We start from the raw sequence: 25,063 nt of genomic DNA on the forward strand, positions 1-25,063 counted from the left end.
GTCAAGCAACTCTTAATTAAAGATAGGGAATCGTTTTTACCTTATCATTTTACCGTAATGTATTTCACTTTAAATTCATCTACTGGTGTAATAAATGGATCTGAACCACGTTTTTTCTCCTTGATAATAAGAATGTAAATTGATGATACTTAGGAAAAGACAAAACTCGATGGACTTTGTGGGGACCATAGTGGTAGTCAACACACAATTAACCCTTTCTGATTCAAATTTAAACTATTTGTTGTAAAAACTAATAACCATTATTTAATGTGATTCTGCAAGTTACTAAGTGGTACTTAGTGTCTTTAAAACAGTTTTCAACTATCTTCTTTGCTTAACAGTTGAATGATTAAAGAGGTGTCCTAAAGAGTTACAGTCACTTTACATATTTTTGTATTTGTTTCAGTAGGCTTTTGTATTCTCAGTGTTATAATTCCATTCCATGTTCTCAATATATCGTCAACTATATGTTATTTTTAATTTCAGTTATTTCCAAAAGCAATGTATAAGGTAAACAAAAAAAGAATCCCGATAAAATCGGAAAGATTAAGACCTCTATACTTAAATAACACATCCCACTATATTAACGTTCCATTATAGCATTATTTAAAATGTATTAACAGGATTATTACAAAACAAATGTGGCCTTTCACCGCGCTTTTATTCCTTTTTATATAGTGGAGTCCGGAAAACTCGAATTTCTTTACGGCTTTGAACGCATCGACGTTAGCGCCTGACGTCACACTTTGTTTGGCGCTGATTTTCCTGTAGCTGATCTGTGGTCAGTTTCACCGTGTTAAGCAGTGCAGTACATCCACAGTGCTCACAGCCTCCAAACTGAAGCCAGATCTGTGAACGGAAACGGAAGTTGAAGCAGCAAATACTACGCTTGGCGCGTTTGTCCAACTTGTTGGCGCCACAGACACAATTCATTCACTAAGTGCTGTCAGCAGGAGAGGGTTGGAGTTAGTTACCTTGCTTACATTTCAGTGAAGTGTCCTTTTTGTCGCTAAACAACCTATTCGCAGACATGACAAAGCTATCAGAGGGTGCTATAGAGGTAAGTTTAACATTTCAACTTTCACAGTCGTGGGAATTAATTTTATTTTACAGCTAAAAGTAGTTAAGAGGATAGCAGTCATTTGTTTCCATCTCAACTTCACCAAACAATTTATAATTTCGACGTTTGTCACTGCTAGCTCAATTTCATGGTGGTATTTTTTTAAACTGTGTCATTTGTTTCTTAAAAATGTTTACATCAGCCTTTATTAAATTTGAATTTAAAGTAAATCTTTTATAGGACCGTTAAATGTTTTTTTTTCCCTGGATAAAAAGACCTACTTTAAAGTTAAATAAAAGAGAAAATGATTAAAAAACATTACTGAAAACTTAAAATATGTGTTTCCAGGCTCTCACAAATGGCACTGGTGAAAACGACCTAGTTCTTCAGCTGGTGGTGAGTTTAAAAAAAAACAAAAAAAAAAAAAAGCATACATTCTGTTTTTCATGGCACTTCTCTACTCATCCACTAAATCTCCACTGAATTAACTCCTTTTGTATTTGATAACACTTGACATGACATCTTTGCACAAATCATCCATGTATCTTCATTTGATAAGCAGTCAGTATGAATACGACTTTTAGGCCGCAGCCTGCTAAACAAAGCAGGATGCACTTTAGGGTGAAAAAATTACCAACATTCAATTTTTTTATAATTTAACACACAGTTCATGATGTGAAAGACGACGAAATCCTGTGGAAAGGAGCCTTTACTCACATAACCAAAGTAGCATTTGAACACATCTAAACGTAACAAAAGAAGTTCTGAAATAACATGAATAATACATATATCCACATAAAGACGTACAAACCTAATGTTTTTCTACATTTAATAACTGTGTGGATAAATCACCTTTCAGAATATTCGCAAGCTTGAAGGAGGAAGTGGTCACACTCGCTGGAGGGTGATGATGAGTGATGGACGGCACACACTGTCCTGTGAGTTTGTTTTCTTTGTATTTTCTCATTTATTTGTTGTGGCTCGTTTATTAACAAATGTATAGTCTGTAAACCCCTCTTAGAGGATTTTCTTGCGCTCCTGAATAGATATTATCGTAATAAAATGACAGATGTTAAGCTTTTTCTAACATTTGATATCGTAATTGTGTTTATTTTTTTGTTGTTTTAGCACATAATGAATGTGTCCTGCACATGGGGTTGAAGCCTTTAGCTGTGTTTTAGGAGCGATTATTCTCTAAAGCTTCTAAGTTGAATGATCCCGCTGCCGCTCCAGTTTGATTTCTTTTGACTTTTCTGCCCCGTCTTTAGCCTTCATGCTGTCAACGCAGCTCAACTTCATGGCTGAGGAGAACAAACTGGTCCCGAACTGCATCTGCCTCCTGAAAAGGCATGTGACCAATATACTGAAGGATGGAAGGTATGCAGTTGTTGTAATTTCTTGTCCTTATCGCCACTATTGCCCACTATTAAATACTTTCAAGGCTATAATCTGATGTTTGTGTGGGTGTCCTATTACAGACGGGTGGTAATCATTTTGGAAATTGATGTCATCAAGCCTGCTGAAGCTGTCGGAGGAAGAATAGGCGACCCTACACCTTTCACTGAGGGTAAGGCCTCAAATCCACAACAATTTGATTAAACCTTCTGGTTACTGAACACTGAATATGTTTCTGAAGTGACACTCTCATTAACATTGATGAGAGGTGGTACCATCGCACACTTATACTGATATCGTCTTCCTTGCAGGTCAGGGTAAAGCCCCACAGCCAGTGCCGACCCCTGAACAACGCCCTCCACTACAGCCACAGAACTTAAATGATGGTGTGTTTTTATTTATTTAACTCTTGAAAGGAAATTAAAATGGGTGCAAGTGCTCAGGTCCCATTTTGCTTATGAGAAGCTCGTAAATGACCACTAGATGGCAGCATTTCTCCACTTCTTTCTATGTTATGGGTGACCCACACCTTTACAGGACACGAGTCATTTTGACAGCCTTGTTGAGGGACACATTGAGCTCCTTAAGCCTTCGCATGTCTTTCAGTTTTTCACCGATCTTTTTGTCACTCTTTCTAGAAGAACACCCGCTTTTGTGAATATTTAGTTTTCTAAACTTAACACCTGTGAGCCTGTGTTGATTGGAGTTGATTGAGTGGCGATCACTGCCCATGCATGTCAATCATTCAGTTTATCTGTTATGGATGCAAAGTGAATGATAAATACACGTAGCCACATTGACTACTTGAATATTTATCGATATGTTTTTTAATTTATGAAGCCGGCAGCTGTTCCTTCTAAGTACAGATGTGTCTCACAGCAGAGTAAACAACTTGGACCATGATGGATGTGCAGTCCAGCCGTCAGAGGGCTTTTGCTGTTCTCTTGTGTGTGTCATAGCAGGTATTCATCCCTCTAATCTGCCTTATGGGAATTGAGGTTGTGGCGAGCACCGTCCTCATCAGCACAGTCATTGTTGCTTTCTCTGTGTGTGTGCTGCTTGATCTGGGGGCTTAATTACCAGAAGTGCAGTGGTTGGCAAAGTGGGAGGACTAAAGTGGACACTTTGAACTCTAATCCTCCACGTGAGACGCACACAAATCAAATGTGCAGCGCTTGTTCAAACGGAAAAATCTCAAAGTCAGGCAGCAGCGCTCTCCTGGGGAGGAGCAGCTCCAGTTTGTTATAGCATTTCACACTCTGCCCCGATTCTGTGAAATATGAATCATCCTTCTCGCTGAAACGCTGGATCACACGTCTCCCACAACTTGGGTTGAGTGGAATTTGTTGTTTCCTGTTTCAGTCGCTCCTCTTTCTCGACTCGTGACATAAGGGTGCTAAATTCACTTAAAGTCATTAGGTTTTCTTCTTTGATGAAACTTCCCTCCTGAAGTTTGATAATTACAGTGATCAAGAAGTTGCAATCCACAGAAATTAGATTTTTTTTTTTTTTTTTTTGTAATTTTCCTCAGATGAATTATATATGTGCCTCTCTCTTGACTCATCTTCATGGATCATTCATTTGTCTTTCAGCTCCACCGCCTGTGCAACGAAGTTACAATAAAGACTTTGGGAAGAAAGCCCCGTCTGCAATGCCCAGCACTCCAGGGGGCAGCTCTAAAGTTGTGCCCATCGCCAGCCTGAACCCCTACCAGTCCAAGTGAGTATGTTTCCCTGTCGCTGGGAAAGGTCAGGTGGTTTAAGAATAATTGTCTGAATGAGGGAAGAATGCAACACAAACAAGTGTTGCAATTTGGATCTCCAAATTAATTTATAAATTGTTTAAAGCTGTCACAACTGCTACGGAAAAAATCAGATGATGCCGAATTTATGAATCTTTCAATTGTCTAATACCAAGGTAGTTATTGTGCTCCCAAAATCAAACACAGGTCAAGCTCAAACAATTCACGACACTATGACAAACATCGGGCAATTCTTTAGTATCTCAGTGATATTTGGATGGTAGGGTTCAGCCTAAAAGCGAGGCTTTAGGATACAATGACATAAAGTGTTTGAGAACCTCTCATTCCCTATCTAGCTGTACATGTGCTCCCAGAGTTTGTGTTAACCTACCAAACACAGGTGTTGCTCTATCCCATTACATTCTATTGTGAACTGCCAGTGAAGGGCTCATGCTGAGTTCCTGGCAAGCCTAAGTGTAACAGAGCCATTGTTGATATGATTAGAACTCCAGCTCTGCTATTCTCTCCTACGAGTAATTCAAATGTCACTGGAAAGCGTGTTGCACAGGAGGAAGGCGAAGGATGCATGTTCAGTGTCATTCATCAAAACGGACACTAGAGGACTGATTACTCATGTTTGACGAAATGAAGGACAAAAAAAAAAAAGGGCTCACATAGAGTTCAATTCTGGATCCAAAAGGTGTGCAAGAAAAAATGAGCACAGATTGAACCCTCAGTCTTTCTCTTGTCTGATAGGTGGACCGTCCGAGCCCGTGTGACCAACAAGAGCTCCATCCGCACATGGAGCAACTCTCGTGGTGATGGCAAACTCTTCTCCATGGAGGTCGTGGATGAGAGTGTGAGTGATAGCGTTTTCAATTGTTTTATTTTGACATCCTGTGTTGTCCTTCTCCTGTTTTAAATGTAAAAACGAAACGTTTCTATATTCCGACAGGGGGAGATCCGTCTGACGGGTTTCAACCAGGAGGTGGACAAGTTCTTCAGCCTCATTGAGGTTGGCAAGGTGAGATGTTCCCCAAGACAATGATTCATTGTGTCCTTGTTTGGGGGCTGAACTGTCGCTCAACGTGCTGACAAAGACAGGAATTTGGCCACCGACTGTTCTTGCAACAGCTGCAAGAAGACTTTGTCAGTTAAAACCACAGAGACTATGAATGATTCATCTGGCTACACTGTGTCCATACAATAAGCAGCTTATGATCATCTGCCAGCCTTTGTTGATCCCCCCCCCCCCCCCCCCCCGGGCTGTCTGAAGTCGTATCTTGTTTGCACCATCCAGTCAGGTGAGCTCTGATTAACACATTGGTTCATCCATCTGTATGACCCAGGTCTACTACATCTCCAAGTGCTCCCTAAAGATCGCCAACAAGCAGTACACATCAGTGAAGAACGACTACGAGATGACCCTCAACGGAGAGTCCTCCATCATCCCCTGTGATGACAGCGGCGATGTTCCCATGGTGCAGTGCGACTTTGTCTCTATTGCCGACCTGGAGAGCAGAGAGAAGGATTCCACTATTGGTAAGATTAACTTTATTGCCTCACTAAGTGGGACAGCAATCAACACAATTCACTTTAAACATCACGCCATGAACATTATTACATTTTTAAGACTATACTAGTAAATAACACCGGGTTCTGTTCATCTCTCTCTGACTTGTTTTCACTGTAGTTGACTAAAAAGTATCTTGTTAATGAACCTAAGAAAAGACATTTCCATTTATTTGAAGGCTCTTTTATCCCTCCTATCCTGCTCCACCAAGCAGCTACTCAGGCCAGCACATTACCCGAGATCACTTCAGACCTTTTATTTTTATTGAGAAACCTGTCCCACTACACCATGTCTCATGTCTATTACTCGGAAAAAGGCTGTGTTCACCCCTTGAGGCTCAGTTTGTTCCAATGTTGCACTGTTGTTGTGGGGTTGATCCATCTACTGTGAGCTGTGTTTTTTTTCTGTTTGTATAGTGGCAACGGTTTGCCAACACATTTTACGAGACATTAGTTTTGATGTTGTCTCATTTTATTCGGAGCTCTCAATAAGTGTACAGAGAGAGCTGAGTTGTGTAACAAAGTGCACAAGGGACAAAACAACCTCATAGCCCGGAAGTGAATGTACCATGCACCAAACTACTAACGTAGTGCTAACGTCATTTCATGTGTCAATGCACTTCCTAAACAAAGCATAATTGTCTTAAGCACAGCAAAAAGCAAAAAGCAACCAACTGAAACTCTGAGCCTGGCTCCCACTGGGATGTTCCCAAGCACCCAGTCATAAGCTCTCATAAGCAGAGGATAGAGTTTGTAGCGGAACATATAGCCAGATACGCTGGGAGGCTAAGGTAATTACAGCGTTTGAGCAGAGAGATAGAGAGAGAGCAGTGGTATTAATAACACTGATGACAGTAAGAGCTGACAGCGCAGATTGACTTTGGGCCTTATAGAAGAGCTGATGAGAACCTTATGTCACAGGTACATTGAAGTAGTAATAAGGACTCTGCTGTAATGATTTTTAATGAAGACGCCGCCCTGTTCTGCATCTGAGTCATTTGTCACCCGGCATCAAACCTTTAGTTCATCGCTTTATGAGTGAGTAACGGTGACACAACTTTTTCACCTTTACAAAATAAACGGCGTTGTTATTGCTGATTGCATTAGTCAACAAAGAGTTCTTGGAGTGCATCTATGTAAAGAAATTTAAGCCGGTTTCATGGATTACCTCTTAAATTATAGCTGTAAGTCCCATGTGAACTCACACCTGATGTGAAATGAATGAATCACTTATTTCCCAGGAGCCAATTTGTGCTGGAAACCACGAGACCTAGAGTGACCTGTGGGCATTCACGCTGCGATCAATATTTATGATATGTATATGTGGGAGCAATTTGTTTGTCCAGAAAATAAAACCCTTAGTGGTCTCCTCCAAAAAGAAAACGTCACGCAACCTCAACCAGAAGAATTCAACTTAATAAGGAGTTAATTAGGCTTCAAAATGTCACGATACAGTTTGTGCTGCTAATGTGTAACACCAACTCGTGTTTTGTCCATTACAGATGTGATTGGAGTGTGTAAGAGCGTGGATGAAGTGACCCGCCTCACAACTAAGTCTAACAAAGAAGTTTCCAAGAGGACAATTGGTCTAATGGACATGTCGGGGAAGCTGGTGACTGTTACACTGTGGGGAGAGACAGTGAGTATATACGTTCGATGATAATAATGTGTAATGGAGTAGTGGTGTAGTCTGGAGTAAGGGTGCAATCGTTCGCAATATAATATTGCACCGTAGTAGAAATGGCCGACAGAATTCCCAGCCACAAGTTGATAAAGTGACTGTCCTTGTGCTGTTGATTTTTACCTGTGGCTCAGAGGGACTGTGCTGAGTTTGCCTCCATTCTTTATCCTCCTTACAAGCAGCACAGTGTACCCTGTTTGTTTGTTCGACAGATACTTTTGTCTCTGGAGGGACTCACTGAGGTACACAAGATGTAGAGTTTATAAAGAACAATGGGAATGCCAAAAAATGGAGTGTCTGAGATATTTCCCCCCTATTTCTAAAAGGCTTTACTTCAGCCCCCTCCTCTCTGTTATTGTTTCTCGTGGTTTACTGTAGTGTACTGCACAGAGAAACCACAAAACTGAAAGGAAAGTTGACTCAGCACATTTCTTTAAAGAATGTGACGGTAATCTCTGAATTTAATAACTAAGTCGTTAGATCAAAGTTCATAACAGGATGGATCTAGGAATTACAGGGGCACTCAAAAAAAGCGTCCGTGGGTGACTGGGGATCGGCTGATTTTCAGCCTGCTCAATCGGTGACCTGCGGGTCCTCACAAATATAGCTGATTGTGCTGCTCTCAGACTCACACACACAAGCCTGTTCATACCATGCGCATGAGAGGCCCATCATTAGAGGAGAAAAACGTCGGGTCAGACCTGTGGTTTTCCCTGCAGAGGGGGAAACGACATGTTCCCCCCCCCTCTGCCTGTCCCTGATTTTCGACTTTATCACTGTCCTGTCTCTAAAATAAAAATACTAAGGAGAAAATTAAGAAAAAGTTTAACTGACCAGTATAAAGGTAAGACAACAGTCAGAAAAAAAGCAAAGAAAAATCTATTTAAAATTGTCTGATGGTTAACAATGTCGTTTGGTGTGACGAGTGTGGCTATCCTTAGCAGCCGCCTTCTGCCCTACTTGATGTTAACGCCACATTCCAGTTCTTATAGTACACATTGCTCTGTTTGATATGCCATTCTTATTATTGAAATCCTGACGAATACAAGTAACAACAAAGTTTAAGCGATTGTCCTGTGCTCTCATCTTGTCTTGCATAGGCGGAGACTTTTGATGGCTCTGGACAGCCCATTTTAGCCATTAAGGGGGCGAAGCTCTCAGACTACGGAGGCCGCTCCATCTCCGCATCCTTCAGCAGCACCCTGATGATCAACCCAGACATCCCTGAGGCATATAAGCTCCGAGGCTGGTAAGTGAGCCCCAGGGTCATAGTTAATGCGGTGTAGAAAATTGTTTATATGTTCAAGCAATTGTGTACCCATGGCCGAGTGCTTTTCTATCAGGTGTGATGCACGGTAAACGTTTAATACCACAAGCCTTCTTCTCATTAATTACACTCGTGGAAGCTGCCTTCTCAGACACAAGTTTTGCTGTGGAAATTGAAGAACACTAAAGATTAAATGGCAACTTTCCATTCCCCAAGTTGCGAGACTGCATGCTCTGATTCTCATTATCAAGATTAGTTTTTCCCCATTAGCCACAACGTTGGGGGTGCTTCAATGAACCATTACATATGAATGGAAATCACACTTAATCTGTGGAAATGTGTTTTTTACTCCACTAATCGCCTCTCTAGATAAAATGAAATCCAGCTTTATTTCTGTATGATCATGTTGATTGTAGCATTTGTGTGTGTTCATATTCTTTCATGTTTGGCTTTACTTCAACTCATAGGCTGATGTGCAAATTAGCCAAGATATCGTTGTCCTTATGTCAGTGTTATCTACTGACATTAATTCATGCTATTTTCTGCACACCCAAATGCTGCGTTGTTATTGCACTAGTCTTGTGACTCCATTCCTTGAAGTTTTCTGCTCATGTTTCCAAAAATAGGCATGCACAGAATGTTTGCATTTTCCCCCAGTGAGGATAAAAGACATGTTAAGTGTTTAGTTTCACATCTATATTTAAACAAAGACATCACCCTGTCAGTGTGTGATGTAAAGGTTTGCAGGCACACTTCTCTAGGTGGCTGTCTGAAGAAGTACTGCACAGGTTGGCACATGATTGATAGATGAGGCAGTGCTCACTCGGACCAAGGTGGGGGTTGATACTTAACCTCACTCCAGCGCCGTGGCACCCTGATTGATCGGCCCTCCTTATAGCTCCTACTTAAACAGGCGCGGCCTGCCCCTCCTCTCTGACGTGAAAGCCAATGTCTCTATTTTGTGAGTGGAGATCCAATCGATTCCATCCAAAGCGTTTTTATTTGTTTACCTTCCAACACCAGCGCATTCTCTGCACCCAGTAGAGTGAACAGTTCAGATTTATTTTGTGACGGATCCAATGCAGTTTCTTATTCCACCTTGACTGATGTGGCTGTGAGCATCTATGCATGATCACAGGAGCTGATCTGCATAATCAGAGCAGTGAAATGTGACTCTGCTTTGCAGGTGAGAAAAGAAAATCACAAAATATGCTCAAAATTGCCTCTTTAATCAGAAGCCTTGGCTCATGGTAATTTCCTGATGATAGTTTTAGCACAAGCCTTAGGCCTTTTTGAATATATATATTTTTGTTTTATTTCATTTTCCAGAGTGCCAACTACTGTGAAGTGCTATCTTTTTTTTTTTTTTGTAATGGGATTATTTAAATGTGCATAATGATTGAAAGTGTTCCATTATGAGGAGCAGTCCTGGGTCTTTTTCTTTCTTTACCTGAATCATCCACATCCCTGCTGAGGCTTAGTCTTCTTACACTTCCTGTGCTCGTTTCTGCATAATAACACTTTCACTTGGACTGTCGGAGATAAAGATCCTAAAAACCCTTGTGTTGGTTTGTCCACTGCAGGAGAGGGTTTGGTTCATGAGGGTTGTTTTTTGACAAGGGGCTCCTGTCGGTTTGAAGGCATCAACAAATAAACAGTTTTAAAGTCACAGATGGAGGGAAGCAAGCCCTCACTTTTTACTCTGAACCATGTTACTCCAAGAGAGTAGCACGATAAAGACAAGATCCTTATTATCCCCTATCCAACCTCCTGCAGTGAAGAGAATGGACACAGAAACCTCCTTTTGTTTATCTTTAACTCAGGCCTCTTCACAAAGATATTATCTCGTGATGAGAATAAAGTTAGCGTGCGTTTTTATTGGACGACTGCCAGCTGTTGAATACATAATGTGTGTTATGTTGTGCTGGTGATAAGCCCGGGTCTCAGGGTGGCAGTCGTCCACAAAGTGCCTCCCTTAATGGTTGTTCAGTAAGCCAAGATGTGATTTAATGGAAAACAGAAAAAGCAAGCAAATCAATTATACTCTGAACAAATCTTTCAATGATTATTTTTTTCTAGTGTTGCACTGGCGAACCCTAAAGCAAAAAGCCCAACAGATTCACCTTCACTGCACAGCCAAGGCTGCTGAAACATCATTGTCTCAGTCTTGCGGAGGCGTCTTAATTTGATTGTGTTTTGGCGCAGACCTTTGGGACTTCGTCAAATGAATAGACTATCCTTGGTGGGCTGTTAAGGCAAAATCATGCGGTGTATCAGTGTTGCAGCTCAGCACTTTCCAATGTGCTTGTAAATAAGAATGCTGCCCTGTGCACTAATTATCTTGATCTCAGGTTAATCTGGGGTGTTGGTACATCGTTAGCTGCCTGCACTGTTGGCCTCAACCTCTTTTTGATATTACTTGACAGTGAGTGTCAACTTGGCATTGAAGCCCCACCTTGTGAAATGAGTAGTATCTGATTTCATCCATCTAACTGTGCGAATGCAGTTGTCCATTAGGTGGCGACATCACATTTGGAGACAGTTGGGCTGCTTTTCCCAAACTAACAGGCAGGGCAGTCGCTGTGGTCTGAACTACAATTTGTCATATTTATAGGTCAGCGCTCAATGGTGTCAACCTCAGACATTCACCACGTGGACCAAGTCCACAAAATGACCATGTGAACAGGCTGCCTGTTTAGGACACTGATTATGGCAATAATGATAAAGAGGCAAAAGTCTCATTCTTTAATCGACTTTTTATTCTATTAAAATTGTAATTGTGTAGTATTGATTGGAAAAAAAAAAAAAGTCTGATTTACTGGCACTGAGTAATAAGCTAAAATTAATTAAAAACAGACATGCTGAATGTTTTGAGCCAAATTTGTTAATAGGCAGCTGACAATGAGGAGTTCCTCCCCTGGTAGTATTCTGAACACTGCAGTCATAACTGGCAAGGTGCGCTTCAACCAAGACAGCCGACAACATGCTTTACTGGATCTAATTGATGGCACTCAGAGCGGTCTTTGAGTCGTGCCCGCGTACATGTAGATTAGTATACAGACATATTTGTTTCATTTTGATTAATTATATTTTTATCATTAATTAAACAAAAATGTCAGATATTTTCTGTTTACAGCTTTTAAATAGTGAGCGTTATTTCTTTGTCCTGTCAATGTATGATAGTGAACTAAACCTTTATGTCACATGAAGTTAATGATGAGCCCCATAAAATGAATAAAAAAAGTTGCTTTAACAGATTGACAACAAATACTCATTCATGCAGATCTACTGAGGGACAGTGTATTTAATAATAGTATGACAGGGATGTCGGTGGGTCAAACTACACAATTCAAATCCCCTTTAACCAGAAACTTCATAACTTCATAAAGCATAACAATACCATCCCAATGTCCTTAACCTGAGGAGCACTGTATAGAAAAACTGAAATTCCACTACTGTGACACTTGATCGTGCACTGAATCATGGACTGTCCTGTCGTGGAGGAATGTAGAAGATGGATTGTATTCTTGCTCTTTGGTTCTACAGCGGCCTCTTTATACAGAGACGAATAGAGCCAGTTTGATTTGATTTGATCTCATCAAAAATGAGAGTAAAAGGAAACGCATGTCCATCCATGTTTGCAGTTTAACTTCCACTCTTGTGTTTTTTAAGTCACTGGGTGTTGGACCACATGTCCTTTGCTGCACCCAAAGTGGCTAACACCGTGTAACACATGACTTGGAGTTATCGTGTGTGGTTTGTTTGCTATTCTCAGCACAGGCTTTAGAGTCTTAGCTCCAAGCTCAGAGCACTGCTAACTGTGACTTTCCCATCATCCCCTCATGGCTCTCCCTCTGACACGTCTCTGCTCCCATCCTGTCCTTGTTCATTGATACACCGACTCTTGACACGTCTGTGTCATGCACACGCATGTCTGCCAACCCGCAGTCATTTATTCCAGTGTTCCTGCAGATAGATTATTCCACTGGAGCTGCTCTGCTCTACACTGGGTTGTGCCTGCTCCTGATGCACCTTCTCTGCATAATCTACGTTGCCCTCTTTTTTTTTTTGGTCTCCTTCATCACAATCACTGTCTGCTGTTCCATTTCTGTTTCCTGTGCTCCTCGTTGTCTGTGTGATAAAAGCTGCCGCAGCTTTGAAACCCGGGAGAGCGTCACGGTGGGATCTTGATGAGTGTTTCACAATCCTTTTTGGGGTTCTGTCAAATCGGATGTCCAGAGCAGCCATGTAACACTGTGAAGCTTCACTAGTCTGCAGTCTTATCTTTTAAAAAGTGCGATGCATTTTTAATCATCTCAGCCATGTTGTCGCTAGATTTTTTTTCCTTCTTTGTAGAACATCTGTCTTAGGAGAAACGTTGAGCCGTGACTGAAAGCGGATCTGTCAGAAAATCTTTTTTTTTGCAAGCTCCTAACAAGGCAGCGGCACAATTATAGCACAGGTACTCTATTGAGAAATCTGGTGCCGGCGTAAAGAATGGCTCACATTTGTCAGAAGGAGTGGGGAAATTGGCAGCCTGTGTGTTGCTCCGGCCACAGTCTAAGCTGTTAATGGGGATATTTTCAATTAGTCATGCCTCCAGGAGCAAGGTGCTCTCTCTCTGTATTTACAATCTGACCTCCCATTGTGCGTCCCTCTGCCGTGTGGCCAACAGATTAGGAAGCTCTATTGATCTCAGGGACCATTTAAACTGCTATGCCCAATGCCACATACACACACATACGTCGCACTTTACCTCCACCCATCTTTCTTCTTTTTCCGCCTTACCTTCCCTCTCCTTCCTCCTTTTGTCTTCCCTGAATTACCAGGAACATTGGGTGAAAATGGGTTTCTTTATATCACTGTAACAGCCCTGACCCTGGCCAGCTCATCTGTCCCTCTGCTGTTGATTCATTTCACAAGCCTCTCAGCTTGCCTTGTTCCCAGCTGATCCATCCTTGCTTTGACAAACACAAATGGATGCTGTGGGTTGAACAGGGTGTTTTTTTTTTTTTCGTTTTTTTTTTAGAACCTAGCTGTAAAATAGACAGCCTGCAGCTTGTGGACAGCCATGTGAACGGCAGAATTTTATGCCACTTGCTTTGGTTTCAGATGCATTGTATGTAATAAAGCTGTTGCCCAAAAGAAGGCCTCAGTACACCAACATCATGAATATCTCTCGTAGACATATGGCTGTTTTTCTCTCTCCTCCACGTAGGTATGACAAGGAGGGTTATACCATGGAGGGACAGTCTGTGACAGAGTCCAAAGGTGGCGGCGGCGGGGGAGGAAACACCAACTGGAAGACTCTGTCTGACGTCAAGACTGAGCACCTGGGACACGGAGACAAGGTAAACGCCTGATCCGCTTCGCTTTGGCTCACTCTACATTCAAGATACGGCAACCCCTGACATATTATTATTCAAGGAGGACTCTTTGAAGGTATTCAAGGACGGACTTAAAGGCTTGTATTGAATCCAAAACAACAGATATAAAAATGCCCACAGTCGATCTGCTTTTCTGCACGGCACACAGCAGGTCTGTACATCGCCGGTACAGTGTAACCTTGTCACTCGCAGCTCTGCGTTGCAAAGGTGCTTTTAGCAGAGAGTCAGCGTGATGAATCTTCATAATCACTGACTCATAAAATCCCTGCACCACCAAGAATCTGTGCTGAGTTCCCTGATCTGCTCATTAATCCCCTGTATTATTGGTGTCCTCTCTCGGTCTTGGTGTATGTTAGCGGGGAAAAAAATCACATTTATCCCTGGTATTGATTACTAAGATTACATCTTCTTTACCTTTGCCCGTTGTGAAGCAATTACTGCCCCCAGATAAGTTAAATCATACATTCTTTAATACCCATCCTTTATTCGTTTTTATAGTTAAGTACGAAGTCTCCAGAGAAGCATTTAAATACTCTAGAGTTGGACACGGGACCTAGACAAAGAACTGAACATCTATGAATTAATGCAATTCATCGTGCTCTGCCTTTAGAGAGGTCATCATAGTTTGATGGACATTTTGCACAGGGAGAATTTTGCTTAATTTCTTCAGGACAAGAACTGAGAGCTCATGATTCCCTAGAAAGTAAGAGATAAATCAAATGAATAAATAGATTTAAGATTAGCAGCAGTTAAAGTGAAGACTCAAATTAAAGTGAAACTATAAGCTTGAAAAAGAGTAAATCCAGGATGGTATAACTGAGCATTTGTCTGCCTAAGGCTCTGAGTCACCCTGTCCTACTTCTGGTTCCCTCATAACTCTCTCCTCCCTGGTCTGAACTGCAGGACTCCCGGTCACAGATAGTAACTGGCTTATTACTCCTCCTTATGCCTCTTTTAGTGAAGCCACTTCACTGGTTCTATCATCTGGAGCTTTACAATAAAGCTTAAACAGCCCTATCTATTTCTTCTCCATGAAATTCCACGCCCTCAAATCCTGTCTAGGACCATTAGCCCCCTGTCAGGTGGAGGTGCTTCTCCCAGCATCGGCTCCCTGCTGTTCAGGGAGGAAAGGTTTGACCCTGGGCTGTACAGAGACTCTTGCTCATCCTCCGCATGTCGCGTGCTGAGGCCTCGGTGCTGACAAAGGACCTGCGCCGAAGCTGTCCTCAATCCCTACGAGACATCCCATACGCAGGGGCATGGGGGTCAGGCCTCTCAAGACCCCCCCCCCAAGCAAAGTCTGGTGCAATTAATTGTCCCTGTCACATAGTCTTTGTGTCACAATCTCCAATTTCCACATTGCTCCTGTGCCCTCGCTTGACAGTAAGTGGTCACCCTCCTCTTGTTGGCTTGACACTGCATTTGTAAAAGCCTATGACATGAGGCGACAAACGCGTTCTTCTGTTGGCTTCCCACTGTGGCAGCTCGCTCGGTCACGCGCTATTTGAAGAGGTGTTTACTGGATAAATTGAACCTCGTTTGGAAAAGCAGCAGAAGTTTATGCCTTAGTTGTGTTTGGTAAATCAAAATGGTAATTAAAAAAAAAAGCATAGCCAGCAGCTCTCTTTGTTTTGGAAGATTTTCTCTTATATTGTTGGTGTCACTTACACTCTCTTCAGGGGAGTTTATTTATCCAAAGTGACATTTTTTTTAGTTATTCTTTACATAACTAAGGGGTCTATTCAGATCATATTTACATAGAGGCTTTAATGATTGGATTTGGATGTTATGGCTCTAAGGTTACAGCTTTCTGCTCTGCTCCCTGACACTAAACAAGCACACTTAGCCTTTCTCAAAGTGTGCAGGGCCCTCGCGTCCTCTCTGTTGTCACAGCCAATACTGAAGTGAGTCGGAGGGGGAAGAGTCTGTCCGAAACAATCAGTTGTTACCCTGCGACAGACTTATCTGTCTTGTGCATTAGGGCCTGCCCTGCGTGAGGGAACCCTTCCAGAGGAGGAGACACGACGTGACTCATCTGCAAACATGTCATAACGTTCCTATTTTGTATTCGTCTTCTTTCTATCTAATGGGAAAGTCACGTCACTTACTGAGGTGTTTTCCATGCTGACTAGGAATATTCCCCTAAAGGCTGTTTGTGTGCAGCAGGTTTCCAAAGTTTACTTCCTCTCTACAAAGGCAGACGCTGCAGCGCTAGTTTGCATTTGTGTCAGAGCCATTAGGATTCAGGTTGGGTTTGTGTCTTGCACAGTGTTGCTTTTTGACAGTTCATGACCCACTTTATGCTGCTTGAAATGTCATGTGCATGTTAATGTCCTGCTCTAATATTCCCAGTTTTCCACTGTGAACAAACTGTACATTTAAACACAAAGGTCTGAAGAGGAAAGACCTGCAGTAAGAAGTTTGTTTCTTTATGTCCCTCTAGGCGGATTACTACACCTGCATCGCTACCATAGTTTACCTGCGCAAGGAAAACTGCCTTTACCAGGCCTGTCCCAGCCAAGACTGCAACAAAAAAATAGTAGATCAACAGAATGGCATGTTCCGCTGTGAGAAGTGCGACAAAGAGTTCCCCAACTTCAAGTACCGCCTCGTCCTTTCTGTGAGTAACTCAGCTCTTGAAACATCTGACTATTTTTCAGATGTGCCACACATGCACTTCCACACACATAACTAAAAGTCCTGCTTCTGCTGAGGCTATTGGTATCATTATTTCTTATCCAATTTTCTTTTTCTCCTGACTTACTTTCCTAATTCATCTTTTTGCCTCTCAAGACTCGAGCAGCTCTCTCCACTAATGGCCCACTCCCTGTGGTTCAACATTGGCCCCAATCTGCTCTTTGCAGCTAAATTTAGAGACCTTTTTAAAGCACTTTTTTTTTTTTACTCTTGTGTTTAAATAAGAGCTCTGGCGAGTTAAATTCTGTGCTGTATTCATTTTGCATGAAACGCAGGGAGGAACAAAAAATAGAGGCCAATTTGCAGCTCAGCTTGGTCGCATTATTTAGAAAAATAACGTTGATATCAAAAACTCTCCTAGTCAGCAACAGAGCAATTGCCAGGCATCTGAAATAAGCAGCTTTTGTTTTAGTACCTCTCACCAGTGGACATATTGTTTTTCCTCACAAGCTGTAGCATAAGCTGTGAATTTGCTTCCTCTGTATATATCACAAGCACACTGCGTGTATTGCCAGGTTTACCAGCAGGATACTGGCTAATTAGAGGATGTAATGATTTCTTTGTTGATCTTGTGTTGCGTATGGATCAAAGTTTTTGTATTCTCTCTTACCTTTTTGTTGTCTATATCATCGGACAGGCCAACATTGCAGATTACGGGGACAACCAGTGGGTGACTTGTTTCCAGGAGAGTGCAGAGGTCATCCTTGGCCAAAATGCAGCTTACCTGGGGCAGCTCAAGGAGTCGGTGAGATCTTCTCCCAGAATTTAATACCTGCCTCAGGAAACAGCCAGGGCAAGAGCTAAACCTCAGGCTTTGTTTCTGCCAGTCATGCACACTTACACACGCAGACACACACGCAGACACACGCAGACACACACACACACACACACACACACACACACACACACACACACACACACACACACACACTCTGCATAGACAGATTTTCTGCTAAAGACACCCACAGTGCTTTGTTTCTTCCAGGCATAATTACTTTAAAAAAATCACAGGAGGCATTTTTAATTGTTCATTTATAAGACACTTGATTTATTTTGCACTTGAGACCATGATGAAACTAGCCTATGATTAAAAGAAAACATGTTCCTCTTGAGTTTGAGCCAATCGGATGTTGTCAATTTCAGAACGAAGCTGCCTTTGACGAGGTCTTCCAGCAAGCCAACTTCAACACGTTCGTCTTCCGCAGCAGAGTGAAGCTGGAAACATATAACGTAAGTAAAGCAGGAATGTTAATTAGTTGGATGAAATGCCTGCCGGTTTGTGGTCATCACAGCGGGCTTTGTTGGCGAAGCATATTGTGTGAAATAAAACGTATGCTTGTGTTAAAGACGGCGAGGAGAAAAAAAACACAATGCAGCCTCAATCGTCCAAACCACTGTCATTTCTTTTCTTTGTAAGATGAAAATGCACAGCATGTAAACAGCTTCTTTATGCATTACCTGTTTGTGCTTTCCACTTTGATAGTTTTCCTATTCATGCACAAAACGGCACTTCTTTCATTTTGACTGACAGAACCATCTTTAAAAAAAAAAGAAAAGAAAAGAAAATCATGTTTGTCCAAGACTGCCGCTCGTTTTCAGTGGCTTTGTGTGAGGGTGCACACACAGATTAGTCGTGGTCACTATTTCCTGTAGGCCAAACAGATAGAGGTTTGTTTTTTTAGGGAAGCACATAAAAGAATTGATTGGGCTGGGACTCTGAGCAGGAAGTCTGGAGCCGAGCCAGAGGCTGCATCCGCCTTCCACACACAGAAGAGGCCACTGTGTCTGTCGCATTCAGCTCAGCATCCCCACTGCCAATGGCACTGCTACAACCATGTATTGGCTGCTGCCTCCAAGCCCCATATTCCTCCGACAGAGACACCTGCAACCTCTCTTTCAGTTTGTTTTTCTGGTTCTCAGTGCTTCAAGCCAGCCATTGTGCCCTGCTGTCACATGTTGTCATGTGCGCAATGTTGTACATGCTTGATGTGGGACTAAACAGGTCCTTAACACTTAATGACATCCATCCATGGTGTTGCATCATTGTGGGATTTAAGCTTTGATTGAAGTCTCTAACAAGATTTACCAAAGCAGCTGAGGAAATTATACTCATTTGTAATTCAAACAAGGCGCTACAGCAGTCACATGTGCAGCGTGATGAAATTATCCTCTGTAATGACATTAAAACACACATTTAAAGGTCACCCTGGGTAAGGTATTCATAATATTATTAGCCATATGCATGCTATGCTACAGCTTATAGAATTCACTTTTGATCAAGAGAGGTATAATTAACAGTGATTTTTCTTTAAATTAAGAAGCAAAAACTTCAACTTTACTATGATCCTGAAGGAAATCAGATGCGCACCAGGCAACAAGACACGACAGGTACACAAAAGACAACATCAGAAATACCAATGTACAGAACATCCACAGCTCAAGTGATAAACAGGAACTGCAACCACACTGAGCCAGAGGCTGAAACAGTTCAGACACACAGCACAGAGAAGTGCTTCAAGTTGAATAAGGTGCTGTGCAGTCCGTGAAAATAAATAATTCTAATGAATAATCACGCTAAAATGAGAGAAGAATAAAAACATGGATTCAATAATCAGGAAAAAAAATACCTGTCCTACCCTCAAAAATACGCCATAATACCGTAAAATCCGGTGTATAAGACGCACTTTTAATCCCTATTTTTTCATCTTAATAGTTGGCTGCGTCTTACATACCCGTGCGACCAATATACCAGTATAAAATACTGAAACGCGCCGTCATTACCGCGGGTGCAGCAGCCCCTATCACTGCGACCTGGGGTGATCACCTGGGGTGATTACAGTCTGTTAAAAACCCATCCCCACGCCGTGCTGGGAAAGACTGCGACAGACCAGGCTGGCTGCGCAACTTTTTCCACATCTTTTCTCCCTAACGAGGTCATAATCATGCATTTACAGAAAACAGTGGTATATTGTTCCTTAAATAAACCTTGTGGAGTGCTCTTTTGATTGAAAGAGTCCTATATAAAAGTTAAAGGGTGACTAGCGGAGTTGGGCAGCGCAAGCTAGAAGTCTGTGCCTCACAACTTTCCCTGCAGCAGGCTGAGAGCTCGACTACCGTACTGTAGCTAGTAGGAGTGCAAACTCCCGAAAGTGAAAACAGACGGAACTAAAGAGCGACACAGCTGCACAGAAACTGCACGTTGTAGACATCGCTGAACACAGTATAAATCGTCACGCAGGAAGACTGTTCAAACTTCTTTTCTTTTTTTCTCACTAAGAGACCTTCAAAACAGGGTGCGTCTTATAGTCCGGATTTTACGGTAAGCAAAGCTTTTCAATGGCAACAGGGATCATAGAATGTCTTTCTGTGGAGCCTTACTGACGACACGCTTACTATAAATGTCCTGCAGCTGAGCTCGCTGCAAACCAATCACCTTGTTGTTGATACAAGGCCCTTTAGTACAATGTCTTGCTGCTTTTCTGTATTTTATATCATTTTTAAATTATTATTAAAGTTAGATTTTTGGGGATTTTTTTTGCCGTTATTAGAACAGCTGAAGAGAGACAGAAAGGAAAGAGTTGAGGATGACATGCAGAGAAGGGACGGGGCCGGACTTGAACCTACAGCCGTACATGGAGCGCGCGCAACACAACCACTAGGCTATCGGCGCCCCAAATATTTAATATCATTAAACTGATTAAACAAACTACATTATTTAGAGATCAAATTGTTGATTGCTTTGTTCTAATTTTTGTGACAAATTCTAGCCACAGTCAATTAAATCTTTACATTGGTTGTCTTAATCAGAAGGTGCAGCCCTCTACTAAACACATCTAGCTTTGTACACAGAACAGCTATGACAAGTCTGTGGAGGTCATAGTCATGTTTAGATGTTGTAAAGACCTGGTACTAAAGTATTAAAAGTGAACTGCATTTAAAAAAAAAAATTAAAACACTACTCAGCTAAGCATGATTTTCTTAATTAGCAACAGCTAAACAATGTGGAAGAGACTAGTGTACCATTAAGGATAAAGACAAAAACACATCCAGGTTTGCTGAGCCATGATTAATCGCATTCTGACTACAAAGACAAAAAGCAGAAAGCCTGTTTGTGGAAGAATGTGTTGTGACATTGAAAACCCAAATACCTGATTCTATTAAGTAAACATGATTAATTATATTATAATAAACCAAACAACTGCGATTAGCTCACATGGTTATGATTCACAATGTAATTGTTTCCACAGAAATCAGAAACAGTTGTGTCTGTACTCATGTGCGTTCAAAGCATCCATATCACTTTGATGTTCCATAAATGAAATAGTATGGCTCTGAAAATGCCACCGGATGAATGAGTTGATGACTTTAAATCTATTGTTATTGTCAAAACAAAATCCTTTCAATATCAGCGCCCCTGACGGTGCTCTTTGACAGTCTTATATCTTAAACTCTTCTGACAGGGGCAAAGGCTGCATGTGGCTTTAATATCCAAAGTGTTGAGCTGCTGATAGGTTCATTGTCCCTGTAGGCTGTCTTGACAGTGTAAGTGATTTAAGTGTTTCAAATGGATGACAGTGATGGAAATGAAAGTATTATTGAATATTAATGTGATGTGTTATTGCTAAACAAGCCCACTCCTGACCACAGCAGCCTAGTTTCAAACACACAGCAATGTGTTTGATTTAAAAGCAAACAGCCGGTAATTTGAATATGATCTCATTTTAAATGCCTGTTCGTCTGATTAATGTGACCATTACTATCACATGACTAAGGATTTTGCTCAGTGTGTAAAGGTATACGTACAAGGATATATCAAAGTGGGAAGGTTGCATACTGAACCAAACGTCCAGTGATGCACGGTACTCAACAAACACAATCTTATACACTTACATAATAAGTGTTCAGGACAGGCGGTGGGTGAGTTTAGAGAGCAGTGGAGCAGACAACACTGGTTGTCCTTAGAAGTACACGTTCATTCATCTAGTTTTCCTGTCCATGTAACAGCTACTGATGTGGCATTGTGCGCAATATCAAATAAATACAAGTGTAGGTTAAGAACTTAAATTGAAGATCTGACTGATTTTGAAGTTATGCCGGTATTGGAGTGTCTGTGCCAATTTACAGTCGGCTCTTCATCCCCGCTGCTCTCTTTGTTTATACTCTGTAGGAGATACAATGTCTTTTTTTGACTGTTTGAAATGATTAGTTTCCTTTGCTCTAAGTGTTCCTGACAAGTTTAAATCTGTAAGAAAAAGGGTCACAGTGGAACAAATGTAGGTGTTCTGTTTCTCTTGTTTTTCTGTATAAACACATAGTGGCTGGGGGGCGCGCAGGGGGCAGCAGCACAGGTTGTGTAATTTTGGATCAACACCTCACTTGGCTGCACACAGTCTGACACACACACACACACACACACACACACACACACACACACACACACAGACACCTTAATCTACCCACTCATCAACTGAAACAACACTGAACATAACTACCAGTATACAGTATTTTGTTTTTTAAAATAACACAAAAACGTTCACACTTGCTCTCTTCATAATTCAGTCTTTAAGCCGAATGAAATGTTCTAAAGTTGCAGCGACATTTATAGCGCGACATACGTACAGAGGAGGGTCATGATTGATGCAGAGTGCTGTGCACATTTGTCCGACGTATATGTCCACTTAATGTGGTTATATAAAGAAGGTCTTCACTGAGGCGTCACCCTCTAAAGTAATTACGTTTGAGACTTCTGCATTGATAATTACATTCAAGTCACAGAGCTTTGCATCCCTTTGGCTGAAAGTTAAATGGCGACCTTTAAGAAACCCAGACAGTTGTTGAACAACACTTTAAGGTGCCCTGTGGAGTTTCCCTGTACATGAAGTTTTTGTTTACACTCGGTGGTACTTCACAGAATGCATTGTATCTATACTTCAGGCCTGACAAATATGTTGACGTATTATTATATTGTTTTATTTACTCAAGCATCTGCAAAGTAAATACATTTAAAAGTATATCTCATGCAATTTGAATATGTATCCTTTGTGTTCTCTTCTTGTCTTTGGGGCTTTGCTATGTGTCATAGCAGGTTAGTGTGACACCTGTGGCAGGAATGTCAAGTGCATTTGTTTACTCATAAACCTTCACCAACCTGCTCATTGATAGACTTTTGTATAGCCCTTTTTAGTGAAGCTCATTCCACAATCCTTACAGATGGTCCCATCCATATAATTCACATGTTGCACCTATTTCCTATCCCATGCCGAGATAATAGCCTGAAGTGAAATATGTGTTTTGTGCCCGAGGAGATTTTGTATAAAGTTCATTTGTCTCTGATGTTGATGTATAGTGGGACAATTTATTTGTTTCTTGTTCATTCTACTATAAGTCAAACCAGGAAGATGAATTTATCTGTTATTCCAAATTTTTGTTTATAAAATGTCCACATTTCTCTTTCATCGTCCAAAACAAGCAGAGAGATTAATATCCTGCTATTGTTAGTGTGTGGGCACCAATTCAAAGGAAGATCATTTACATTTCACCTGCTCGAGCTGCCGGCGATTAATGGAAACAAAATAAGTGTAACCTCTGTTTAAATGCGGAGAATAATGGCTCTGCTAAGAATGACCTTCCAGTGTCTAGACAGCCGTGGAGGTGGTTATGGCTTTTAAAGCTGCCTCTCTTTTTTTTTTTTTTTTTTTGAGAAGCATTCATTTTAATGCCAACACAATTCAGACACCAAGTCCAAACGCCTCGCATTAACCTACTTTGTCATGAGGGAAGGGAAGGAGCCAGCATATTGTGTGTGTGTGTGTGTGAGTGTCAGCAAGCCACACATTTGATACATCTTGAAGTCTGGCTTTTTCCATCACAGCAAGGTAGGGACATGCAACCCAAAGCCAAGTGGATACCATCATGGTCATTTGCAGTAAAAGAAAATATTCTGTTCTGATGCCACATAACCAGATTTTGATTTTCCTCTCGCAGGATGAATCCAGGATCAAGGCTTCAGTGATGGAGGTGAAGCCTGTGGACCACAAGGACTACAGCAAGAGGCTGATCATGAACATAAGGAACATGGCTTCTAATTAGACACAGTGTTTTGTCTGTGTACAGACGACTCTAAACATGTGATAAAGTTTTGCTTACATAGCAGTTAAGTTTATTGTCTTGTTGTTCGTTTTGTGTTTAACTTTCCTCCCGAGTGAGAAATCCTTCAGAAGTACTTGTGACTGTACACCTTCACTTTGTAAAATAATGTTTGGTGACCTGATTCTAGGAACACTTTTTCTTCTTTGTTGGTGAACATAACAGACAGTGTTTCTTTCTTTTTTTACCCTTACCTCTTTGTTATTTGGGGGAAGCAGAGCAGAGAGTGGGTCAGTCAGCCACAAAAGAAATCATCAGCGTGTCTTAAGTCAGCCAGTTGTTCCTGCATGCACTGTGGTCATGAAGGGGGTGTGAATGTGTGTGTGTGTGTGTGTGTGTGTGTGTGTGTGTGTGTGTGTGTGTGTGTGTGTGTGTGTGTGTGTGTGTGTGTGTGTGTGTGTGTGTGTGTGTGTGTGTGTGTGTGTGTGTGTGTGTGTGTGTGTGTGTGTGTGTGTGTGTGTGTGTGTGTGTGTGTGTGTGTGTGTGTGTGTGTGTGTGTGTGTGTGTGTGTGTGTGTGTGTGTGTGTGTGGAGACCAGAACAGTAGCTAGCAGTCTTTTATATTTTATGACGCTCCCAGTCATAATGGCTCAGTTGGACCTGCACATCCCTGATAAGACAGTCTACTCTCACGCCCCTCCCCCCCCCCCCCCCCCCCCCCCCCCCCCCCCCCCCCCCCCCCCTCCCCGTCTCTCACATAATTGCAAACATGTACACATTCACAGTGCAGACCTAATGGGGAAATGCACTTCTCTCTATTTAAATAGATTCAAGGTGTGTACAATGTTTTCAATGCCTTGGAAATGTAAGTTCTGTTGTTTTGTTTTTGGGATAGTTAACTGATAATAAAAAGTTTGTAACCAAACTGTGTGTCAGAAGTCTTTTTGTATTATTTAGACGTAAATGACTGTAATATATGAACCTCTTTAGCTGACACTATTTCCTTTCTGCACCAAATCAAAACCTGTGTCTATTTAAAAGCAAAGGAAAACATGGAGAGGATTTATTCAAGGGCTGGTACACAATGCCCTCTATCTCCTCCGGTTTGGCTCAGATGTACAACAGATTCCCCCCCTGTAAACTCGACTTTCATGTTGTATTAAAGCAGAACATCAGTG

At 41.6% G+C, this 25,063-nt stretch overlaps 1 protein-coding gene across 2 annotated transcripts; it reads left to right on the forward strand.

Annotated features, from left to right (window-relative positions):
- The first annotated feature begins 904 nt into the window (after positions 1-904).
- On the forward strand, positions 905-24,584 carry rpa1 (replication protein A1). Of its 2 annotated transcripts, none has more exons than XM_065960583.1 (18): positions 905-1,060; positions 1,409-1,456; positions 1,920-1,998; positions 2,329-2,437; positions 2,539-2,627; positions 2,767-2,841; positions 4,048-4,174; positions 4,953-5,055; positions 5,152-5,220; positions 5,546-5,738; positions 7,271-7,407; positions 8,550-8,698; positions 13,935-14,067; positions 16,547-16,723; positions 17,438-17,545; positions 17,944-18,030; positions 23,785-24,307; positions 24,480-24,584. In XM_065960583.1, exons 1-17 carry the CDS (start codon positions 1,031-1,033, stop codon positions 23,887-23,889), a joined length of 1,818 nt encoding a protein of 605 aa, XP_065816655.1. In that variant the 5' UTR covers positions 905-1,030; the 3' UTR covers positions 23,890-24,307; positions 24,480-24,584. The 2 variants fall into 2 exon arrangements, with proteins under 2 accessions (XP_065816655.1, XP_065816656.1); XM_065960584.1 differs by having other exon boundaries at positions 23,785-24,295.
- Positions 24,585-25,063: the final 479 nt, after the last annotated feature.

The sequence above is a fragment of the Labrus bergylta genome, chromosome 11 (genome assembly GCF_963930695.1).
Source record: "Labrus bergylta chromosome 11, fLabBer1.1, whole genome shotgun sequence".
Classification (NCBI taxonomy): Eukaryota; Metazoa; Chordata; class Actinopteri; order Labriformes; family Labridae; genus Labrus; species Labrus bergylta.

Excerpts from the sequence above, each read along its gene's own strand:
- rpa1 (XM_065960583.1), top strand. The coding sequence starts at position 1,031 with ATGACAAAGCTATCAGAGGGTGCTATAGAG. Across the intron at positions 5,056-5,151 it reads TGGAGGTCGTGGATGAGAGT|GGGGAGATCCGTCTGACGGG; the intron begins GTGAGTGATAGC and ends ATATTCCGACAG. Across the intron at positions 5,739-7,270 it reads AGAGAAGGATTCCACTATTG|ATGTGATTGGAGTGTGTAAG; the intron begins GTAAGATTAACT and ends TGTCCATTACAG.